Source organism: Salvelinus fontinalis, chromosome 28 (assembly GCF_029448725.1).
Source record: "Salvelinus fontinalis isolate EN_2023a chromosome 28, ASM2944872v1, whole genome shotgun sequence".
In the NCBI taxonomy this organism is placed as follows: Eukaryota; Metazoa; Chordata; class Actinopteri; order Salmoniformes; family Salmonidae; genus Salvelinus; species Salvelinus fontinalis.
In genome coordinates this window covers 16,893,772-16,914,776 of record NC_074692.1, presented here as the reverse complement: position 1 = coordinate 16,914,776, position 21,005 = coordinate 16,893,772, and the positions used below count along the sequence as shown (strand labels likewise).

The window sequence follows — 21,005 nt, the reverse complement described above, 5'->3', positions numbered from 1 at the left end:
AGCCCAGCTCTGTGGAGTGTACAGCTTAAAGTGGTCCTATGGATAGATACTCCAATCTCCGCTGTGGAGCTTTGCAGCTCCTTCAGGGTTATATTTGGTCTCTTTATTGCATCTCTGATTAATGCCCTCCTTGCCTGGTCTGTGAGTTTTGGTGGGAGGCCCTCTCTTGGCAGGTTTGTTGTGCCATATTCTTTCCATTTTTTTATAATGGATTTAATGGTGCTCTGTGGGATGTTCAAAGTTTCTGATATTTTTTTTTATAACCCACCCAACCCTGATCTGTACTTTTCCACAACTTTGTCCCTGACCTGTTTGGAGACCTTCTTGGTCTTCATAGTGTTGCTTGCTTGGTGGTGCCCCTTGCTTAGTGGTGTTACAGAACAGGTGTGTATATATACTGAGATCATGTGACACTTAGATTGCATACAGGTGGACTTTATTTAACTAATGGTGTGACTTCGAAAGGTAATTGGTTGCACCAGATCTTATTTAGGGGCTTCATAGCAAAGGGGTGAATACATATGCACGCATGCCACGGAATTATAAGCAACTATTGTCTACTAGTGTAGCACACAGTCATACCCACATCAGGACCTAACATAAGGACTACTCGGTATTCTGTTCTTTTATTCTAAAATAGACTCCGTTTTTGTCATATGTTTTTACACCTGTCTAAAATGTATGATGGATTTATTGTGAAGGTGTAGGCTGTATTACATGGATTTTTTTGACTTTTTAAAATGGCCTACAAGCCATGTGTGGAAGCCAGAAGATGCTAAACGGTCAATTACTGTGTGACCGACAGTTATTTGCTTGACGATCACCGGCTGATGAAATTTCCTTCCGCCACAGCCCTAGTCAGAAAACCAGTCAGTATCCGGTGTGAACTAGAGGTCGACGATTATGATTTTTCAACACCGATACCGATTATTGGAGGACCCAAAAAAGCCGATACCGATTAATCGGACGATTTTTTTATTTTTATTTATTTATATATATATATATATATATATATATGTATATGTATATGTGTATGTGTATATGTATATGTATATGTATATGTATATGTATATGTATATATATATGTATATGTATATATATATGTATATGTATATATATATATGTATATATATATGTATATATATATATATATATGTATATATATATATATATACATATATATGTATATATATATGTATATATATATACGTATATATGTATATATATATAATATATATACATATATATATATATATATATAATATATATATGTGTGTGTGTATGTAATAATGACAATTACAACAATACTGAATGAACAATGAAAATTTTTATTTTAACTTGATATAATACATAAAATCAACTTAGTCTCAAATAAATAATGAAACATGTTCAATTTGGTTTAAATAAGGCAAAAACACAGTGTTGGAGAAGAAAGTAAAAGTCCAATATGTGCCATTTAAAAATGCTAACATCTTCAATATTCCCAGTTAATAAGTTTTAGGTTGTAGTTATTATAGGATTTATAGGACTATTTCTCTCTCTACCATTTGTATTTCATATACCTTTGACTAATGGATGTTCTTATAGGCACTTTAGTATTGCCAGCCTAATCTCGGGAGTTGATAGGGTTAAAGTCATAAACAGCGTTGTGCTGTTTCAATGAATGCTTACGAGCCTGCTGCTGCCTACCACCGCTCAGACTGCTCTATCAAATATCAAATCATATACTTAATTGTAATATAATAAACACACAGAAATACGAGCCTTTGGTAATTAATATGGTCAAATCCAGAAACTATCATTTTGAAAACAAAACGTTTATTCTTTCAGTGAAATACGGAACTGTTCCGTATTTTATCGAACGGGTGGCAACCCTAAGTCTAGATATTGCTGTTACATTGCACAACCTTCAATGTTATGTCTTAATTATGTAAAATTCTGGCTAATTAATTACGGTCTTTGTTGGGAAGAAATGGTCTTCACATAGTTCACAACGAGCCAGGCGGCCCAAACTGCTGCATATACCCTGACTCTGCTTGCACTGAACGCAAGAGAAGTGACACAAAGTCCCTAGTTAATATTCCCTGCTTACATGAATGACTTAACTTCATATGCCGGTTTAAAAAAATATATACTGGTGTATTATTTTAAGAAAGGCATTGATGTTTATGGTTAGGTACATTGGTGCAACGATTGTGCTTTTTCCCCGAATGCGCTTTTGTTAAATCATCACCCGTTTGGTGAAGTTGAAGTGGGCTGTGATTCGATGATAAATTAACAGGCACAAGCTAGTTAACCTAGTAATATCATCAACCATGTGTAGTTAACTAGTGATTATGTGAAGATTGATTGATTGATTTTTATAAGATAGGTTTAATGGTAGCTAGCAACTTACCTTGGCTCCTTGCAGCCACAAGGTCCATTTGATGCTGCACTTGCGTAACAGGTGATCAGCCTGCCACGCAGATTGCAATGTAATCGGCCACAATCGGCGTCCAAAGAGGCCGATTACCGATTGTTATGAAAACTTGAAATCGGCCCTAATTAATCGGCCATGCCGATTTAATCGGTCGACCTCTAGAGTGCACACTATTTGCCTCATGCAGCACAACACATCTCCTTCGCATAGAGCTGATCAGGCTGTTGATTGTGGTCTGTGGAATGTTGTCCCACTCCTCTTCAATGGCTGTGCGAAGTTCAAAGATATTGGCGAGAACTGGGACATGCTGCTGTACACGTTGATCAAGAGCATCCCAAACATGCTCAATGGTTGACATGTCTAGTGAGTATGCAGACCATGGAAGAACTGGGACTTTTTCAGCTTCCAGGAATTGTGTACGATGCGACATGGGGGCCATGCATTATCATGCTGAAACATGAGGTGAAGGTGGCGGATAAATGGAATGTTATCTCTGTGTATTCAAATTGCCATCGATAAAATGCAATTGTGTTTGTTGTACGTAGCTTATGCCTGCCCATACCATAACCCCTCCACCATCTGCTCGGTACAGTTGAAACCCGGATTAATCTGTGAAAAGCACAGTTCTCCAGTGTGACAGTGGCCATTTGAAGGTTACGACACCGATCTGCAGTCAGGTCAAGTTCCTGGTGAGGAAGACAAGCATGCAGATTAGCTTCCCTGAGACCTGTTTCCGGCAGTTTGTGCAGAAATTCTTCAGTTGTGCAAACCCACAGTTGTAGTTAACTAGTGATTATGTGAAAATGTATTGTTTTTTATAAGTTAAGTTTAATGCTAGCTAGCAACTTACCTTGGCTCCTTGCAGCCACAAGGTCCTTTTGATGCTGCACTCACGTAACAGGTGGTCAGCCTGTGGCTGGTTTCAGTCGATCCCGCAGGGGAAGAAGCTGGATGTGGAGATCCTCGGCTGGCGTAATTATACGTAGTCTGTGGTTTTGAGTCCGGTTGGAGGTACTGCTAAATTCAACATTGGAGGCGGCTTTATGGCAGAGAAATGAACATGCAACAGCTCTGGTGGACATTCCTGCAGTCAGTTGTGGCATTGTGCTGTGTGACACAACAGCACATTTTTGAGTGGCCTTTTATTGTCCCCAGCACAAGGTGCACCTGTGTAATGATCATGATGTTTAATCAGCTTCTTGATATGCCACACCTGTCAGGTGGATGGATTATCTTGGCGAAGGAAAAATACTCACTAACAGGGATGTAAACACATTTGTGCACAACATTGGAGAGAAATTAGCTTTTTGTGTGTATGAAACATTTCTGTGATCTTTAATTTCAGCTCATGAAACATGGGACCAACACTTTACATGTTGTGTTTATATTTTTGTTCAGCATAAATAAGGCTCTGGAGTTCAGACTTTGTGTCATAGCAGTTTGTTATCATTGACCTGCGACCTATGACCTCTCTCCCTTAGTGAAGGGGGCAAATGGGCAGCTGTGCTGTGTCATATTCTGAGCCCCCTACCCCAGGTCCTCTGCCCCCCTGTCTCTCCATAGCAGCCAGTCACCTGTAAGTATGTATGGAGTTTAGGTTTTGACCCAGAAGATACTTACTCACATGCATGCACCTGGTTTGCACTCAGTCTGTTTGGATGCACTAACCTGCTGGAGAGGCACATCCTGAAGGCAGTCCTCCTGATTTGTCTGTGGCACGGCCCTGGGACACCCAGCAAAGTTACTTAACAAGGATGCTGTCAGTCAGGTGTCTAACAGTGCTGACTGATCCAACACTTTTTCAGTGATGAAAGTGGAAAAGAGACGTGTAAAGACAGTCAGTGATGTAGGCCTAGTCTGGAATGGTGCTATGGTAGCTAACCTTTTTTGTTGAGTGAGGCTGAAATTTTGCTCTTTAGTCCATCAACTAATGAGCCAATAAAGATGAAATACTGACTAGCTGCTGTGTGTTTGTATTCGTCTCCACGTCGTTGGTTGGTGGGATGGAATGATGTGTTGGTGGTTTAAGGCTATCAGTCCTTTTGAAGGCATGCTGTTTTTCTCCACTACTTGTTTGACATGAATGGTATTACCCGCCTGAAATTAATATGTCCTTTTATCAAGCATGGTCTGTGCACTCTGTCATCACACTAGGAGTGATTTTAGTTTTTCCTAACCTTCGAATGTGCCTCTGCTGAAGAGTAAAGGAAAAGACCGGTGTCTTCATATCATTCCTCATGGCAAAATACCCAGCCAATAGAGTGACTTCACAAAACCAAGAACTAACAGCTGCTACACTTTGCAAACGTTACCAACTAATTCTCACCTTGATTGTATAATGATCATGTTCTCATTTGTACTTAGATGAGCCTAGCGTACATACAGTGCATTCTGAATGTTTTCAGACCCCTTCACTTTTTCCACATTTTGTTACTTTACAGCTTTATTCTAAAATGGATTAAATAAATAAAAAAAGTAATCAATCTACACACAATACCCCATAATGACAAAGTGAAAACAGGTTTTTAGAAAATTGTGCTAATTTATATAAAAAAATAAACAGGCCTAATTTACGTAAGTATTCAGACCCTTTGCTATGAGACTCAAAATTGAGCTTAGGTGCATCCTGTTTCCATTGATCGTCCTTGAGATGTTTCTACAACTTGATTGGAGTCCACCTGTGGTAAATTCAATTGATTGGACATGATTTGGAAAGGCACACACCTGTCTATATAAGGTCCCACAGTTGACAGGACATGTCAGAGCAAAAACCAAGCCATGAGGTTGAAGGAATTGTCCATAGAGCTCTGAGGCAGGATTATGTCGAGGCACAGATCTGGGGAAGGGTACTAAAACATTTCTGCAGCATTGAAGGACCCCAAGAACACAGTGGCCTCCATCATTCTTAATTGGAAGAAATTTGGAGCCACCAAGACTCTTCCTAGATCTGGCCAAACTGAGCAATCGGAGAAGGGCCTTGATCAGGGAGGTGACCAAGAACCCGATGGTCACTCTGACAAAGCTTCAGATTTCCTCTGTGGAGATGGGAGAACCTTCCAGAAGGACAACCATTTCTGCAGCACTCCACCAATCAGGCCTTTATGGTAAATTGGCCAGATGGAAGCCACTCCTCAGTAAAAGGGACATGACAGCCTACTTAAATAAGGGTTAAATACTTTCTTATTTTTTTAACTAGGCAAGTCAGTTAAGAACAAATTCTTATTGACAATGACGGCCTACCCCAGCCAAATCCATACGATGCTGGGCCAATTGTGCACCTCCCTATGGGACTCCCAATCATGGCGAGTTTTGATACAGCCTGGAATCGAACCAGGGTCTGTAGTAGCGCCTCTAGCACTGAGATGCAGTGCCGTAGACCACTGCGCCACATGGGGGCCCACTTGGAGTTTGCCTCTTTGAACCATGGTGGTGGCAGCATCATAGTGTGGGGATGTTTTCGGGCGGCAGGGACTGGGAGACTAGTCAGGATCGAGGGAAAGATGGATGGAGCAATGTACAGAGAGATCCTTGATGAAAACATGCTCCAGAGCGCTCAGGACCTCAGACTGGGGCGAAGGTTCACCTTCCAACAGGATAATAACCTTAAGCACACAGCCAAGGCAACGCACATCTCTTTAGAGACCTGAAAATAGCTGTGCAGCGATGCTCCCCATCCAACCTGACAGAACTTGGGAGGATCTGCAGAGAAGAATGGGAGAAGCTCCACAAATACAGGTGTGCCAAGCTTGTAGCGTCATACCCAAGAATAATCACAGCCAAATGTGCTTCAACAAAGTACTGAGTAAAGGGTCTGAACACTTATGTAAATGTGATATTTCAGTTATTTTTTAAATAAATGTTCAATAATGTCAAACAGTTTTTGCTTTTTCATTATGGGATATTGTGTGTAGATTGATGAGGAAAAACATATTCAATCCATTTTAGAATAAGGCTAACGTAACAAAATGTGGAATAAGTCAAGGGGTCTGAATACTTTCCGTGTGCACTGCATCTTCCCTTGTCCTCAGTCCTACATCATCGTCTCCCTATTTCTCTCCCTGCTCATACTTTTCTTATGCACATTCTCTTTTCTCTCTTTCAATGCCTTCCTCCCTGTCCTCTCCTCGTCCCCCTGTCCCTCTCACAGAGAAGCTGATTGAGGGACTGAAGTCCCCTGAGACATCTCTGCTGCTCCCTGACCTTTTACCCCTGGCTGACCCCTTCAGCAGCTCTGCAGAGGGCAACAGCAATGGTAACAGGCTCTTCTGCCTGCCTGCCTGTCTGCATGCCTCTCTCCCCTTCCTGTATCCTCTCCACACATGAGAGATGTTTCAGGTTGTTTATGAACTGAAGTCCGTCTCATCTACCTTTATTCTCTGGAGCTGGAGCTCTTTGGTTTCCTCTCTCTCTTCTCATTCATTTCCTTATCTGACCGTGTCTCCTCCTCTTTCATCAGCAGTGAAGGCTGAGATGTGTGTGGACTCTCTCATCCCGGGCCTGGATACAGTCTCAGCCAGCCTGCCAGGTTAGTGCCCTGTACTGTACCTTACAGTTCTTACCACTCCTTTGTGTCAGCCTTAAATAATATAGGCAATGTTATTACATTATCCCTTGGCTTGCATTAATTCATATGACGTGTGCTCTGTGTGGTGCCACAAGGTAATGAGTTATTGGGATAACACTAAGATTGAATGTTTTTTTTCTGGCACCAACATCATACAGGGATATGACTCTTAGTTCAGGGGCTCTGTTGCGGTTTCCTTTGTGTTAACTATTGCTTGATGTTGAAAGGACCAGGTAATTTATCATTATCCTGCGCAAACATACCCTGCCAAGGATAGCTGACACGTTTGCCTGCACCAAATTAATATTCCCTTTCGCCATTTCTTCAATGCTGTCCACTAAACTGTCTGGAACGGTTGCGACAGTGAGTGTCTAGGTTTATTGCAATGATCCGTTGCCATGACGTACTCTTGAGGGCGAACAGGAAAACATTTGCAGTGCACTGTTAATTAGAATTGCTGATTCTGCTCCAGATAAACTTGAGCACAGTGTGAATATTTGTGTCATGACTGACATTCCCCAGTGAATGTAGGCTGGATCTGGGGACAAGGCCGCTACTGCTGAGCAATAGAGCGTGTCTGCTGCCTCTGAGGTTGACCTCTCAACGTCACGCAGTATGCAGTTTTTCCCTCTCCCACCTTTTGGTTGTAGTGTCAATCTGCTCCTCTAGAGGGCACCAATGGACAATGGTCCTGTCATTGGTCCAACTCCTACATACAGCAAAATACCACTAATAGTCTGGGGTTTGATCAGGGGATATCTACTTTGAGGGTGGACATACAGTACCACTCAAAAGTTTGGACACCTACTCATTCCAGGGTCTGTCTTGATTTTACATTGTAGAATAATAGTGAAGGAATCAAATCTATGAAATAACACATGGAATCATGTAGTAACCAAAAAAGTGTTAAACATATCAAAATATATTTGAGATTTGAGATTCTTCAAAGTAGCCACCCTTTGCTGTGAGAACAGCTTAGCACACTCTTGGCATTCTCTCAACCAGCTTCATGAGGTAGTCACCTGGAATGAATTTCAATTAACAGGTGTGCCTTGTAAAAAGTTAATTTGTGGAATTTCATTCCTTCTTAATGTGTTTGAGCCAATCAGTTGTGTTGTGACAAGGTAGGGGTGGTATACAGAAGATAGCAGTATTTGGTAACAGATCAAATCCATATTATGGCAAGAACAGCTCAAATAAGCAAGGAGAAATTGCAGTACAACATTACTTTAAGACATCATTACTTTAAGAAATTCCAGTCAATCTGGAAAATGTCAAGAACTTTTAAAGTTAATTGAAGTGCAGTCGCAAAAACGATCAAGCGCTATGAATAAACTGTCTCTCATGAGGACCGCCACAGGAAAGAAAGACCCAGAGTTACTTCTGCTGCAGAAAAGTTCATTAGAGTTAACAGAACCTCAGATAGCAGCCCAAATAAATGCTTCGGAGTTCAAGTAACAGACACATCTCAACATCAACTGTTCAGAGGAGTCTGCGTGAATCAGGCCTTCATGGTCGAATTCCTGCAAAGAAACCACTACAAAAGGACACCAATAAGAAGAAGAGACTTGCTTGGACCAAGAAACACAAGCAATTGACATTAGACCGGTGGAGATCTGTCCTTTTGGTCTGATGAGTCCAAATTTGAGATTTTTGATTCCGACCGCCGTGTCTTTGTGAAATGCAGTGTAGATGAACGGATGATCTCCGCATGTGCGGTTCCCACTGTGAAGCATGGAGGAGGTGGTGTGGGGGTGCTTTGCTAGTGGCACTGTCAGTGATTTTATTTAGAATTCAAGGCACACTTAACCAGCATGGCTACCACAGAATTCTGCAGCAATACGCCATCCCATCTGGTTTGCACTTAGTGGGACTATCATTTGTTTTTCAACAGGACAATGACCCAACACACCTCCAGGCTGTGTAAGGGCTATTTGACCAAGAAGGAGAGTGATTGCGTGCTGCATCAGATGACCTGGCCTGCACAATCACCTGACCTCAACCCAATTGAGATGGTTTGGGATGAGTTGGACCGCAGAGTGAAGGAAAAGCAGCCAACAAGTGCTCAGCATATGTGGGAACTCCTTCAAGATGGTTGGAAAAGCATTCCAGGTGAAGCTGGTTAAGAGTGTGTGCAAAGCTGTCAAGGCAATTTCGTAGTTTTGATGTCTTCACTATTATTCTACAATGTAGACAATAGTGCAAATAAAGAAAAACCCTTGAATGAGTAGGTGTGTGTCAACTTTTGACTGGTACTGTATATCTGAGAGTATGAAGCTCATTCACTTTTGGTCTAAACTTTTTTCTGTGGGGAAAAGGGGGAGCATGCTTACTAGCCTTACTGCTTTTTCCTCTGCTTAGGCTCATGGTCTTTCATTTTCTTACCTTCTTCCTCCCTCCATCGTAACCCCTGGCCTCCCCTCCCTCAGATCCTCTGGCTGGAGAGGAATCTCTGCTGGGCTGCTCTCTGCTGTCTCACACCTCCACCCCTGGGGATCAAACTGTCTGTGCACCACCCTCCTCCTGCTCCTCTGCCCCTCCTGGCTCTGCTTCCTGTCTGGACAAGCTAGCTCCAGTCTCATTTGGCACTGCCCAGACATCTGCTGGTAAGACCTCTCTCTAGCTGTCATATATTGTATACCTGTGGTGAAACTCCTCACAGCAAGTCTGACCTCTGATCACAGTACCACAGACCTGCAATATCGCTCAGCTGTAACGCCCAGTCAGACTACTAATATATACATGTTCAAAGCCAAGCAACCTTTGAATGGATGATGTTAAACTACCCAGTTAACTATCATATTACTAATATCAACATGAACTATATCATTTCAACTGGGGAATGAGATATTGAGACAGACATGTTGGCAGCCTGTATCAAGGGCCCTTTCTTTGTAGCGCTATACAGCTGCCACAACATTGTGGGACCTTCTGCAAACCCTTGACTCATTTACAAAAGCCACATCAGATGCATGGCTTAGTACTAATGCTGTGACTGCTCTGGCTGCGTCTGTCTCTGTACTCCCTGCACTCTTCCCTCCTCCTCCCCCTCGCTCTATTCTGGGCTGCGCTAACCTCCCCCTCCATCACCCCTTCACCTCCTCTCCTCCACCTGCAGACTCTGCTTACCTCATGTTGGGCTTCCAGCCGCCTGAGGCTGGGGAGAAGGGCACTGAGGACGAGTTTGACCCCATCCCTGTGCTCATCTCCAAACACTCCAACAACCAAGGTATGTAAGGCAGGCCAGCAGTGTGTAGATAGGGTTGGATCCATGTGTCTCATTGATCCACACAGAGGATCAAAGTACTGTTCTGTATGAGCTGCCTTCCTCAACCCACATAACTGCCAGGGGACCACGAATGAGCACAGCCATTACTGAGAAACCCTAGCTAACACCTTAGTACATCACTTACACCTGCTGAGAGCAACCATGGCTGGATGTGCTGTAACATTAACTAGCCCTTCCATCCTAGCATGATTTCACATCAGTGGGTTTCTCATTGACTTTTCACTGGTTGAACTTTGCCAATAAGAATTGGCAGTTCCTATCAAAGGCAGGCACCATTATGCAGTTGTTTTATACAGTCTGTCAGAACAGAAGCACCAAAGGCAGAGCATTAAGGCAACTTTTAAGAGTAGTGTTTTCTAGAGGTTAGGTCGACATACAAGATGTCCTCCTCCCAGCACTCTTTCCCTGAAATGCTGCGGCTGCATATAGATACTATTGGCTTACTTTCTCTCTTTTCTTCTCTTTCTACCCGTCTTCCTCATTCACTCCTTCATGCTCCTGTCATCCCACCCTCTCTCCTGTCCTATTCTCTTTCACCAACTCTCAATTCTTTGCTATTAACTGTCCTTTCTCCTATTCTCTCTCAAATACTCTCTAAATATGACTCTCTCCCGCTGATTCCACTTTCTCCCACTTCTCTCTTCCTTGTTCCGTCCATGTCCTCCTCTCTCTCTCTCTGTCTCTCTCTCTCTTTCTGGCACGTTTCAGGTGGTCACTCGCGCAGCAACAGTGGCACTTCAGAGTCCAGCATCCCCAACTTGGCCCGCTCCCTTCTGCTGGTGGATCAGCTCATCGACCTCTAGGGGGTGGGAGAGAGAGGTCGAAGGGGCAGCTTGCAGTCGTAACACATAGGGGTCGGGGAGGGGGCAGCAGAGGCACTTATGTAGCACCTTGCAGGGTGAAATGGAGGAGCTTTAGTGTGGACTCGTGAATACTTTCTCTGGTGTGCCTCCGTGCCCCCGCCTCCATCTCTTGCTTTCTTGATAAGCTGGTTTCAAACCATTCATCCTGGCCGTTGGCATTCCCATGTTGGCAACAACATGGCATTAACTCCCCGTCCTGACAGACTGTCTGCTTCTGTCTTGGCTGCACTGTGGTCTTTATCACGCTGTCATCCATCTGTCAACATTCCTCTTTGTCCTGCCTTGCGGATTCAACCCCACGCTATGCACATACTGCCTGTCTTGCGCATAACTCCATTGGCTTTGCTGTTTTACAATGTTTGATCAGGGTTTATGCAAACGTATGTGTCCCAGGTCTAACCATGTAACACAGCAGTATAGTACTTCTATCTCTCCTAGCTATCTTCCTGTAGCAGCTATGACCATGTCTAGTCATTAGAGCAAAGCAGGCCTTTAGGAAAGCAGACGCTGACTAAACTATCACGAGCTGCTTGCATGGGCCATACAGATGAGACCAATGAGGACAATGAGCTGTCAGTCCTTAGGTTCCTGCCGTGTTTTTAACTTTTCTCATACTGCTGTGGTTCACCGCTGCCCCCTGGGAATGTTTGGCTGTCTGTTGCAAATGGTCGAAGATGTCTGTGTCATTGTGAGGTCAAAAGCGCTTATGCAACATGCCCCGTTATGGTGGACATCTACAGGCTGTGTCTAGCTACCCCAAAACTGCCTCTGATAGTCTGGTCTTCTACAACAACCATCTCCTTGACTGCACAACCATGTTTATCTTGGCTGTGCTTTATGTAAGAGCTACAATCTTTTTATCTGACCATTCCCTGGGATTATTGTTCCCGTGCTGTGCATTTCCTGTAGTTTAAGGTCATATTGAGCTGGTGCATTTTGCCTCTTACTATACCTCTAAGTATAAGAATTATCTGGAAAGGTTGACTCATTCGTGGTATTATTCTAAATGTGTGTAATTCATTTGAATGCCCTTGTCTTCTTGGTCATACTGTACATTAAGACGGGTGCTCAAGACATTTCTCTCTTGGGCAGAATTTTTTAAATATTTTATTTTATTTTATTTATTTATCCGTTATTATATCAGATAAGTTGACTAAACACGTTCTCATTTACAGCAACGACCTGGGGAATAGTTACAGGGGAGAGGAGGGGGATGAATGAGCCAATTGTAAACTGGGGATTATTAAGTGACCGTGATGGTTTGAGGGCCAGATTTGGGAATTTAGCCAGGACACCGGGGGTTAACACCCCTACTCTTACGAAAAGTGCCATGGGATCTTTAATGACCTCAGAGAGTCTGCATGCTAACCGGTTATTGAGCATGTGTATTCCAATAAGAGCTTTATCGTGGCTATTCTGTTTGATTTGGGTTTCTGTCCTCGGCCCATTGGCAAGGTTAACAGATCTACTTTTCCCAGAATGTGAGAGAGAAATGAGTCCCATATTGAATATGGATACAGCTGAACAGTGCAATGGTCGTGTATCTCATTGTGGTTGTTTAGTGAGGGTCAGCTGATATTTACCAGTGAGCCAGGAGAGTGAGAAGTAGGGTCAGCTGATATTTACCAGTGAGCCAGGAGAGTGAGAAGTAGGGTCAGCTGATCTTTACCAGTGAGCCAGGAGAGTGAGAAGTAGGGTCAGCTGATCTTTACCAGTGAGCCAGGAGAGTGAGAAGTAGGGTCAGCTGATATTTACCAGTGAGCCAGGAGAGTGAGAAGTAGGGTCAGCTGATCTTTACCAGTGAGCCAGGAGAGTGAGAAGTAGGGTCAGCTGATCTTTACCAGTGAGCCAGGAGAGTGAGAAGTAGGGTCAGCTGATCTTTACCAGTGAGCCAGGAGAGTGAGAAGTAGGGTCAGCTGATCTTTACCAGTGAGCCAGGAGAGTGAGAAGTAGGATCAGCTGATCTTTACCAGTGAGCCAGGAGAGTGAGAAGTGGGGTCAGCTGATCTTTACCAATGAGCCAGGAGAGTGTCAAGTAGGGTCAGCTGATCTTTACCAGTGAGCCAGCAGAGTGAGAAGTAGGGTCAGCTGATCTTTACCAGTGAGCCAGGAGAGTGAGAGGTGGGGTCAGCTGATCTTTACCAGTGAGCCAGGAGAGTGAGAAGTAGGGTCAGCTGATCTTTACCAGTGAGCCAGGAGAGTGAGAAGTAGGATCAGCTGATCTTTACCAGTGAGCCAGGAGAGTGAGAAGTGGGGTCAGCTGATCTTTACCAATGAGCCAGGAGAGTGTCAAGTAGGGTCAGCTGATCTTTACCAGTGAGCCAGCAGAGTGAGAAGTAGGGTCAGCTGATCTTTACCAGTGAGCCAGGAGAGTGAGAGGTGGGGTCAGCTGATCTTTACCAGTGAGCCAGCAGAGTGAGAAGTAGGGTCAGGTGATCTTTACCAGTGAGCCAGGAGAGTGAGAAGTAGGGTCAGCTAATCTTTACCAGTGAGCCAGCAGAGTGACAGGTAGGGTCAGCTGATCTTTACCAGCGAGCCAGCAGAGTGAGAAGTAGGGTCAGCTGATCTTTACCAGTGAGCCAGGAGAGTGAGAAGTAGGGTCAGCTGATATTTACCAGTGAGCCAGGAGAGTGACAAGTAGGTGCAGCTGAGCTTGGGTTTTGTCTGCTTGTGTTGTGCTGGTGTGGTCCTACAGCCAATCACAGTTTCTCTTTTTGTTCCATGTGTCTCTGTTGCACATTTTCATCATCATCATTCATCTCCCTTCTTTCCAATCTACTCATCCATACTACACAAACACATATATACACCTTGATGTTGCTTGTCCTATATAGTGTAATGATCTGGACAAATAGCCATTACCAAGTCATATGTATATAAAACCACTATTTCCTCATTCTCCCATTGTAAAGAAGTAGTTCAAGAATATAAACGCAACATGCAACAATTTCAACGATTTACAGTTCATATAAGGAAATCGGTACATTTAAATAAATTCATTGGGCCCTAATCTATGGAATTCACATGACTGGGCAGGGGCGCACCCACTGGGGAGCCAGGCCCAGCCAATCAGAATGAGTTTTCCCCCACAAAAGGGCTTTATTCCAGACAGAAATACTCTGCAGGTATAGAGCTTCTTGATATGCCTCACCTGTCAGATGGATGAATTGTCTTGGCAAAGGAAAAAGGTTTACGAACAGGGATGTAAACAAATTTGTGTACAAAAGTTAAAAGTAATACGCTTTTTGTGCACATTGAAAATTCGGGAATCTTTTATTTCAGCTCATGAAACATGGGAACAACACTTTACACGTTGCGTTTATATTTTTCATCAGTATACATTTTAAAGTGCTTCATATTTAAAGACCTATCATAATATGAATACATGTGACAGTGCTATAGAATGAATGAATGTATGAAGTGAGTATCAATATGAAATATATACAATTCATAAGTACATATTATAGGTAAATTAAAATAAAGTTTATTTCTGTGTATTCTTTATGGGGCTGTATTTAAGAGTGCAAAGATATTGTGTCCCTCCTATTTGTCCAAAGTATTTTTGTCTATCCTTGGTCTTGTGGGAGACATTTTCAGCATTGGGAAGCCACTAGCCCCATGGTTTTAGCGATCTTAATTTGGTGATGTTCTGAGAACAGCTCTGTGCTTGTGACTTGCCTTATTGGGGTATTATCTTAAACCTTCATCCTTGGTTTTCCCATCGTTTTTCCTGGTTTGATTTTCTTCCTCTGAGCTGTAGTTTATTTAACAACAGAGTCCCCTCCCTCTGAAAACAGGGCTTATGACGGAAGGGTCTTCCTGATATCTCTGTCCTTTCCTCCTCTTTACTGTTAACCCCTAAATGCATCAAACAAGCTAAGCTATATCGCCTACCTACTTACATGTTACAATGCCGTCTCATTTGTTGGAAACAGAACCTAAATGTGTCTTACTCTTGACACGTCTTCATCATCCTCCCAGCCAGCACAATCAGTGGGTATAATGTACTACATTGTACCCACACTTGATTTACCTGAGGAATATTCAAATTAAATGATACAATGTTTCAGAAACTAAACTGAAATGCAACCCATCGAAGAACTCTCAACTCTACAAAATGCATTTATTCAATTTCAGAAAGTCTTGTTTCCATACTTGGAAAATAGACAAAGCAAAAATATACATTTCCATTTGAGGTGTTACTGCTAATATCGCATACTTTAAGTTGAAGTTAATTTCTTTGTTTTTTAACTTTGAAGTAAAAATGTGTTTTACCCCTCTCCAAACCATATATTGTTCAGTAAGTAGAAATTGGGCTGTGGCTTTTGAAGAGTGTCTGGAGAGAATCAGTAAAACTACTCTTATTTAGTTTTTATTCATTTTCCTCTCCGATCTACTTGTTGTACAGTTCAGTCTTTTTCAGGTTTAGGTGTGGCTAACCTATGCAATTCTACGGTAGTGCTCATATTATCCTTAGACACCACAGTGCTGTATTCAGTAGAGGTTTAGCCTTGCCAGTAGAATTTGACTTGTGTTGCTGTGAAACTGATGTACCTAGTGTTTGCTGGGGCATATATATGAACACTGTTGAACTGCGCAAACAGCAGTTGTTCATATGTGAAAGCACAGAGCTATTATCTAGTGTATGTATACCTTATATTTTTATGAAATGAGAAAAAAATATTCAATAAGAAAGGGACATTAAATTAACATCTGAATGTAACTCTAGTCTCCTTGGTGTATTTTTCAATTCATCAGTAGGAAAGTAAGTTCAATATATGGTGGTGTTATGAGATAATTGGAAGAGCAAGTATAGGTGGATAACACATCTGTCTGTTGCTTAGTCACACACCCACATAATTCAATTCCCTAAAAATGTCAAGGCTCACACTTCAGACAGAAAACACAATCTGCTGCCAGTTTGCCAGTTTATGAATGCATTAGTGGCTTTCGGAAGCCTTTTTCCTCCTTTCGCCCTATCATAAACACAGTATCTCAGTACAGTATGGAAATGCTCACTCATCCAATTATGCCTTGGTGCTAGACTGAGCACCAAACACACACTGCACTCTTACATGGGGTTTGAGTACTCTCACACACCTAACTTTTTGCCTTTCAATCCACTGGAAGGTTGAGTATCTTAGAGCTACAGTTCCACCTCTTCTCTTACTCACACCCTGCCCAACTCTTTGCCCTCTGGCTGACTCTGAACTGTGCCCTAAATGGCTGCCACTAACCCTCTCCCCCTGGAGCTGCCGGCTAACTCCTGCTACCTGCACTACCAAGGTAAGACTGCCCCTGTTTCTGCCGCCCTCTGTCTGTCTCTGTCTGTCTGCTCCTGTCAATCTCACTCTCTGCTGGGACTCCAGTGAGTCCTCACTCTACCTTGTTTCCACGGGTCCATTTGCTCCTTATCAAGTCCCTATCTTTATATAACTTACCAATAAAGACCCTAAATCTACCAGTATTACTCTATGTAGTGGTGTGGAATTGTTTTGGTGAGGGGTTGTGTGTCTGCTTAGAGGATGTTGAAGGTCTCCTGAAAAACAACAAGTGGAAACAATGTATTTTTTGTTGTAGTGATGGCGCTGAATAGACGTCTTGTCTGTTGCGTTGTGTTCGTTTTGTTGTACAGAGTAGATCATGTTGTGTTTTTGGAGTCGTGCTGTACTGGCTTGCTGCTGTTGGACCATTGTGCTGTTGTTGCTGTTTCCATGGTGTTTACGTGTTTGTAGTAGAACTGTTGTACGTGTCATCTTTGGGAGTGGCCTATTGATGCTCTGTTAGACCAAAGGACCACAGATGATGTAGTTCAAAGCTGAGAGAGGGTTTTCAATGTAAACTAAGTTGGAGTCTTAACCACCAGTCATCTTGTCTCAGTGTACACATCTTAAAGGGCAACTCCACCACTAACATCATTGTCATTATCTCCAGCACAATACTATTGTCTACATATGTGGAAACGGCGCATTTCTATATTTTGTAGGAAATAATATATATAGTTTAGAAGTTCTACCTGATGATGTCATCAAAAGGTAAAACAATTTAAAAAGGGATTTTCAAACATTGAGATTTGTGGTGATGTGGGAAGCCAGAAAATACTCTCCTGGCTAGAAACTTGTTACAGGTTTTGAAAATGACAGGTTTTTCTACTTTTAATCCTGCCCTGTGATGTCACAGAGAAGCATTTTTAGGGCCTAGTCTTTTTAACCACAGATCATAGAAACGTGCCGTTTTCCCATAATGTAGACACTGGTATGGTGCTGGAGACAATAAATGAGGTTGAAAAGTGGCAGGATTGTCCTTTTAAGTCTCATCCTTTATTTTGTCTTCTCCCCTCTGCAGAGCTGAAAGGGGAGAGTAAAAGCCACGCTGTGCTAGACAAGGGGAGGTCAAAGATTGAGCTGCCTGAAGAAGGCCACAGAGCAGACAAGGGCTGTGTCCACTCCAGCGATGAGGAATTTGAGGAGGAAGACAAGAGAAAGGAGGTGCAATGCAGGAGGGCCAGTGAGAGTGATGAGGTGGTCCATGACTGCAGTGGTTCCAGACCTTTGCTGCTGGATTCAGATGAAGAGGAGGAGCAGGGGTCTGAATTACCCCTCCCACCCTCCCAGCCACGCCTATCACACCCACAACTCTCCACTCCCTCCAACCAACCTACCCCAGGCCCACATGTCCCATGCCAGAATAATTCCCACCAGATGCCCCAGAAAGCCAGGAGGGGTGAGGTTGTCCCTGATGTCTTCTCCAAAGCCCCCTTCAGGGTTGGACAGGAAGAGGCAGGCGATGTGTTCGCAAATGCCCCATTCCCACGTCCCCTTGTTGTGACTCAACAGCATCCAGATGTCTTCCTGCAGGCCCCCTTTGTGAAGCCCAAGACCCTGCACCCTCACCCAGCTGTGCTTTACCCTGTGGCCTCTGAACCAGCCCTCTTGAGCCAGGTGGCCCCGCAGCCTTTCCGCCCACAGGCCCTGGCCAAGTACTCCCGACACTTTCAAGGCCCATTGCCTCAGCAGCCTGTGACAGCTCAGAGGGTGTTGTCCAGCGTGAGCAGGCAGACTGCTGTGAGCTCAGTACCCGTGGGACCCTTACACTCCTGGACTTCAGAGGTGAGTGCAGTAGACCCCTTTGTCTCTGCGCCCTTTCACCTCAAGGCCCCGCAAGAAAAGCCCTGAAAGCTCCCATCCTTCCCTACAAAGCAGGGGAGCCAGCATTGGAGGCCACACCTGTGCACACTACACTAAAGCATACACACTGCATGCTGTCACCAGCACCGGGGCTGGACTGCAGGGTGGCATAGAACTCTTAAGATCTTATCCTTTACAAACTCGGAAAAAGGTTATGAAATTGCGCACGGTCATCAATGCACTTTTTTGCTGCAGTAGAATAGAGGTTCCAGTCAGTCCCAGTTATCCCTGTGCTGGTAGCTGTCATATCCTTTGGTATGCACAGAGGATATGGCAGTTGTTGTTTTTTTCTGCCTACCTCAGTTTGTCCTCAGCTTTTCCATCGGAGCGAAAACATTGCTCAATTTAGAGAGCTTCTTGTTGGGGGCCAGTGTTGGAGGTTTAGATACAGACAGGACACACACATCCCCCGTTCTAGGCTTTACCGCTTAATGAAATTTGACCCTCTGCTCCTTCACTCAGTTCATTATCCATTGCTCTGTAAGGTCCAATAAGTATTCCCATGACAGCCCTGATCTCTCAGGGTGATGATGTCACTACTCATCCAGGGGTTATCCTCTCACAGGGGCCCAAGAAAGGCCTCCTATATTGGTTCCTCTACATGTCTTATATACTTCTGTTGTTTTGGAAGTTATCTGATGACCATTTTAGCCTATTTAGTGGTGTATACTTTTTACGAGGTAGGTTAATGTACATCTGGCGGTGCTGTCATATTTGATCATTTATAATATTAATCGGATGCTGGATTATGTTGCACATGTCAAACTATAATGCATTATGAGTTGACATTTTAGCCTTTGTTTTGATGCAATCCTTCTTATTCACTTGTGTTTATGGTCACCTGACTCACAGTGCTGCTAAAGTCAGCCTACGGCATCTGTCACTTACTGTACATGCAGGGCATATAGTACAGAGCGTACCTTACTGAGGTCAAAGGTCAGAGTTTCACCTTAAACCTGTCATCACTTGTGGGTGCCTCTGCTGTATGTAATTTGGTGTTAGTTGACTTTCATTTTGAACTGAGCAGGTTGTTAATGTTGTAGCAGAGACACCTTATAGAAGTCCTCAAATCTCACGACCAGCACTGTTGGCAAAGTCCCAGTCAGCACCTCCACTACACTCCGTCAGCATCTACTGTTAATGCTATGTAACTCTATGCACTCACATTCCACACCTGCTCATTCAATAATTTTCTTAAATAGCAAGCCTACATTCTACCTGCACTCGATTCAATAAGATTTGGAGACCTTTACAATCAGCAACCAATTCTACCTTTACAAATCAGCACCCCCTGTCAGAACATATCAGAATAACTAAAACCCTTGTGAAGCACCTCAAGCAAAACACACAACTTTCACCTGTGGCAAGTCAGACACACACTTACCTACACATGCTCAAAAGACACAATTCCAAGTAAAGGGTCAACACATGGTTTCATCATAAACCCATAAGTGTTAAGCTTTCGCACTTCTACACCAGATTTTGCATTCCTTTTTTTATAGCCATATGAAATGCTGATATGGTGATATGGTGATATGGTATTCCACTGACTATTGTAGAGTCTTGAAGCACTTTTCAATGTTTGCGATCCATTACATTACCTAGTGATGGTGTGGACCAATACAGACTTTCTCAGCTACTTGATCCAAAGTAAGAATCCCCGTCTTAAAACGAGAAATTATTCTGATTTGCTTTTTGTAATTTGTGATTACTCTTTGTATAACATGTTAATTCATCTGCCGTGCAAATGAAGACTGAACACCATCAGCAGCAATGATAATGTACTCTACAATTACATGTGTTGAGGTGACAGCTTTCTGAAGTTGTTGAAATAGTTTCTTTGTAGGTCCTTTCCTGGAAAACTTAAGCAGCATTTTGGTTTGATTTGTCTGACTGTAATATGTTGTGTTGTAAAGTGTGGTGGCTGATTCTACAGCACGCCTCACCTGCTGAACCCTAAAAGAACCCATATCAAAATACTTGAGTCATGCAAAGCTTGCCGTTCAACACCATATCTTGTATGTTCTTACGTAAAGATGAAGTTAAATAAATGTATGCAAAACAAGTAAATCTCAGTTGTAATTTGTTGCGTTTTTGTATCATCATGAGATGCACCCATATGCAATACATGTTATAAGATGAACGTTTCCTCTACCTTGTGGTTATAGGTATGTATTACACTGAACTAAAATATAAATGCAACATGTAAAGTGTTGGTCCCATGTTTCATGAGCTGACATTAAAGATCCCAGAAATCTTCCATACACACAATCTTACTTTGCTCAAATTGTGAAAAAAAGTATCCTTTGCCAAGATAATCCATCCACCTGACAGGTGTGGCGTATCAAGAAGCTGATTAAACAGCATGATCATTACACAGGTGCACCTTGTGCTGGGGACAATAAAAGGCCATTAAAATGTGCAGTTTTGTCACAACACAATGCCACGGATGTTTCAAGTATGCTCACTGCAGGAATGTCCACCAGAGCTGTTGCTAGAGAATTTAATGTTAATTTATCTACCATAAGCCGCCCCCAATGTTGTTTTAGAAGATTTGGCAGTACGTCCAACCAACCTCCCAATCGCAGACCATATGTAACGATCAACAGCCTGATCAACTATGCGAAGGAGATGTCGCGCTGCATGAGGCAAATGGTGGTCACACCAGATACTGACTGCTTTT

The 21,005-nt window shown here is 43.1% G+C and overlaps 1 protein-coding gene across 4 annotated transcripts; it reads left to right on the top strand.

Moving 5' to 3' along the window:
* Positions 1-1,288: 1,288 nt before the first annotated feature.
* Positions 1,289-20,404, top strand: LOC129826297 (uncharacterized protein FLJ45252-like). Of its 4 annotated transcripts, XM_055886865.1 has the most exons (6): positions 1,289-3,995; positions 6,567-6,671; positions 6,876-6,944; positions 9,413-9,589; positions 10,102-10,212; positions 17,481-20,403. In XM_055886865.1, exons 3-6 carry the CDS (start codon positions 6,890-6,892, stop codon positions 18,308-18,310), a joined length of 1,173 nt encoding a protein of 390 aa, XP_055742840.1. In that variant the 5' UTR covers positions 1,289-3,995; positions 6,567-6,671; positions 6,876-6,889; the 3' UTR covers positions 18,311-20,403. The 4 variants fall into 4 exon arrangements, with proteins under 4 accessions (XP_055742840.1, XP_055742838.1, XP_055742837.1 ...); XM_055886863.1 differs by having other exon boundaries at positions 1,289-6,671; positions 6,879-6,944; positions 17,481-20,404; XM_055886862.1 differs by having other exon boundaries at positions 1,289-6,671; positions 17,481-20,404.
* The last annotated feature ends 601 nt before the right edge of the window (positions 20,405-21,005 follow it).

What these genes read in the sequence shown, in the direction of transcription:
- LOC129826297 (XM_055886862.1), top strand. Translation starts at nt 6,521, where the DNA reads ATGCCTTCCTCCCTGTCCTCTCCTCGTCCCCCTGTCCCTCTCACAGAG. An exon ending in TGCAGAGGGCAACAGCAATG is followed by an intron (nt 6,672 to 6,875) that starts GTAACAGGCTCT and finishes CTCTTTCATCAG; the next exon opens with CAGTGAAGGCTGAGATGTGT. An exon ending in CAAACACTCCAACAACCAAG is followed by an intron (nt 10,213 to 17,480) that starts GTATGTAAGGCA and finishes TCCCCTCTGCAG; the next exon opens with AGCTGAAAGGGGAGAGTAAA.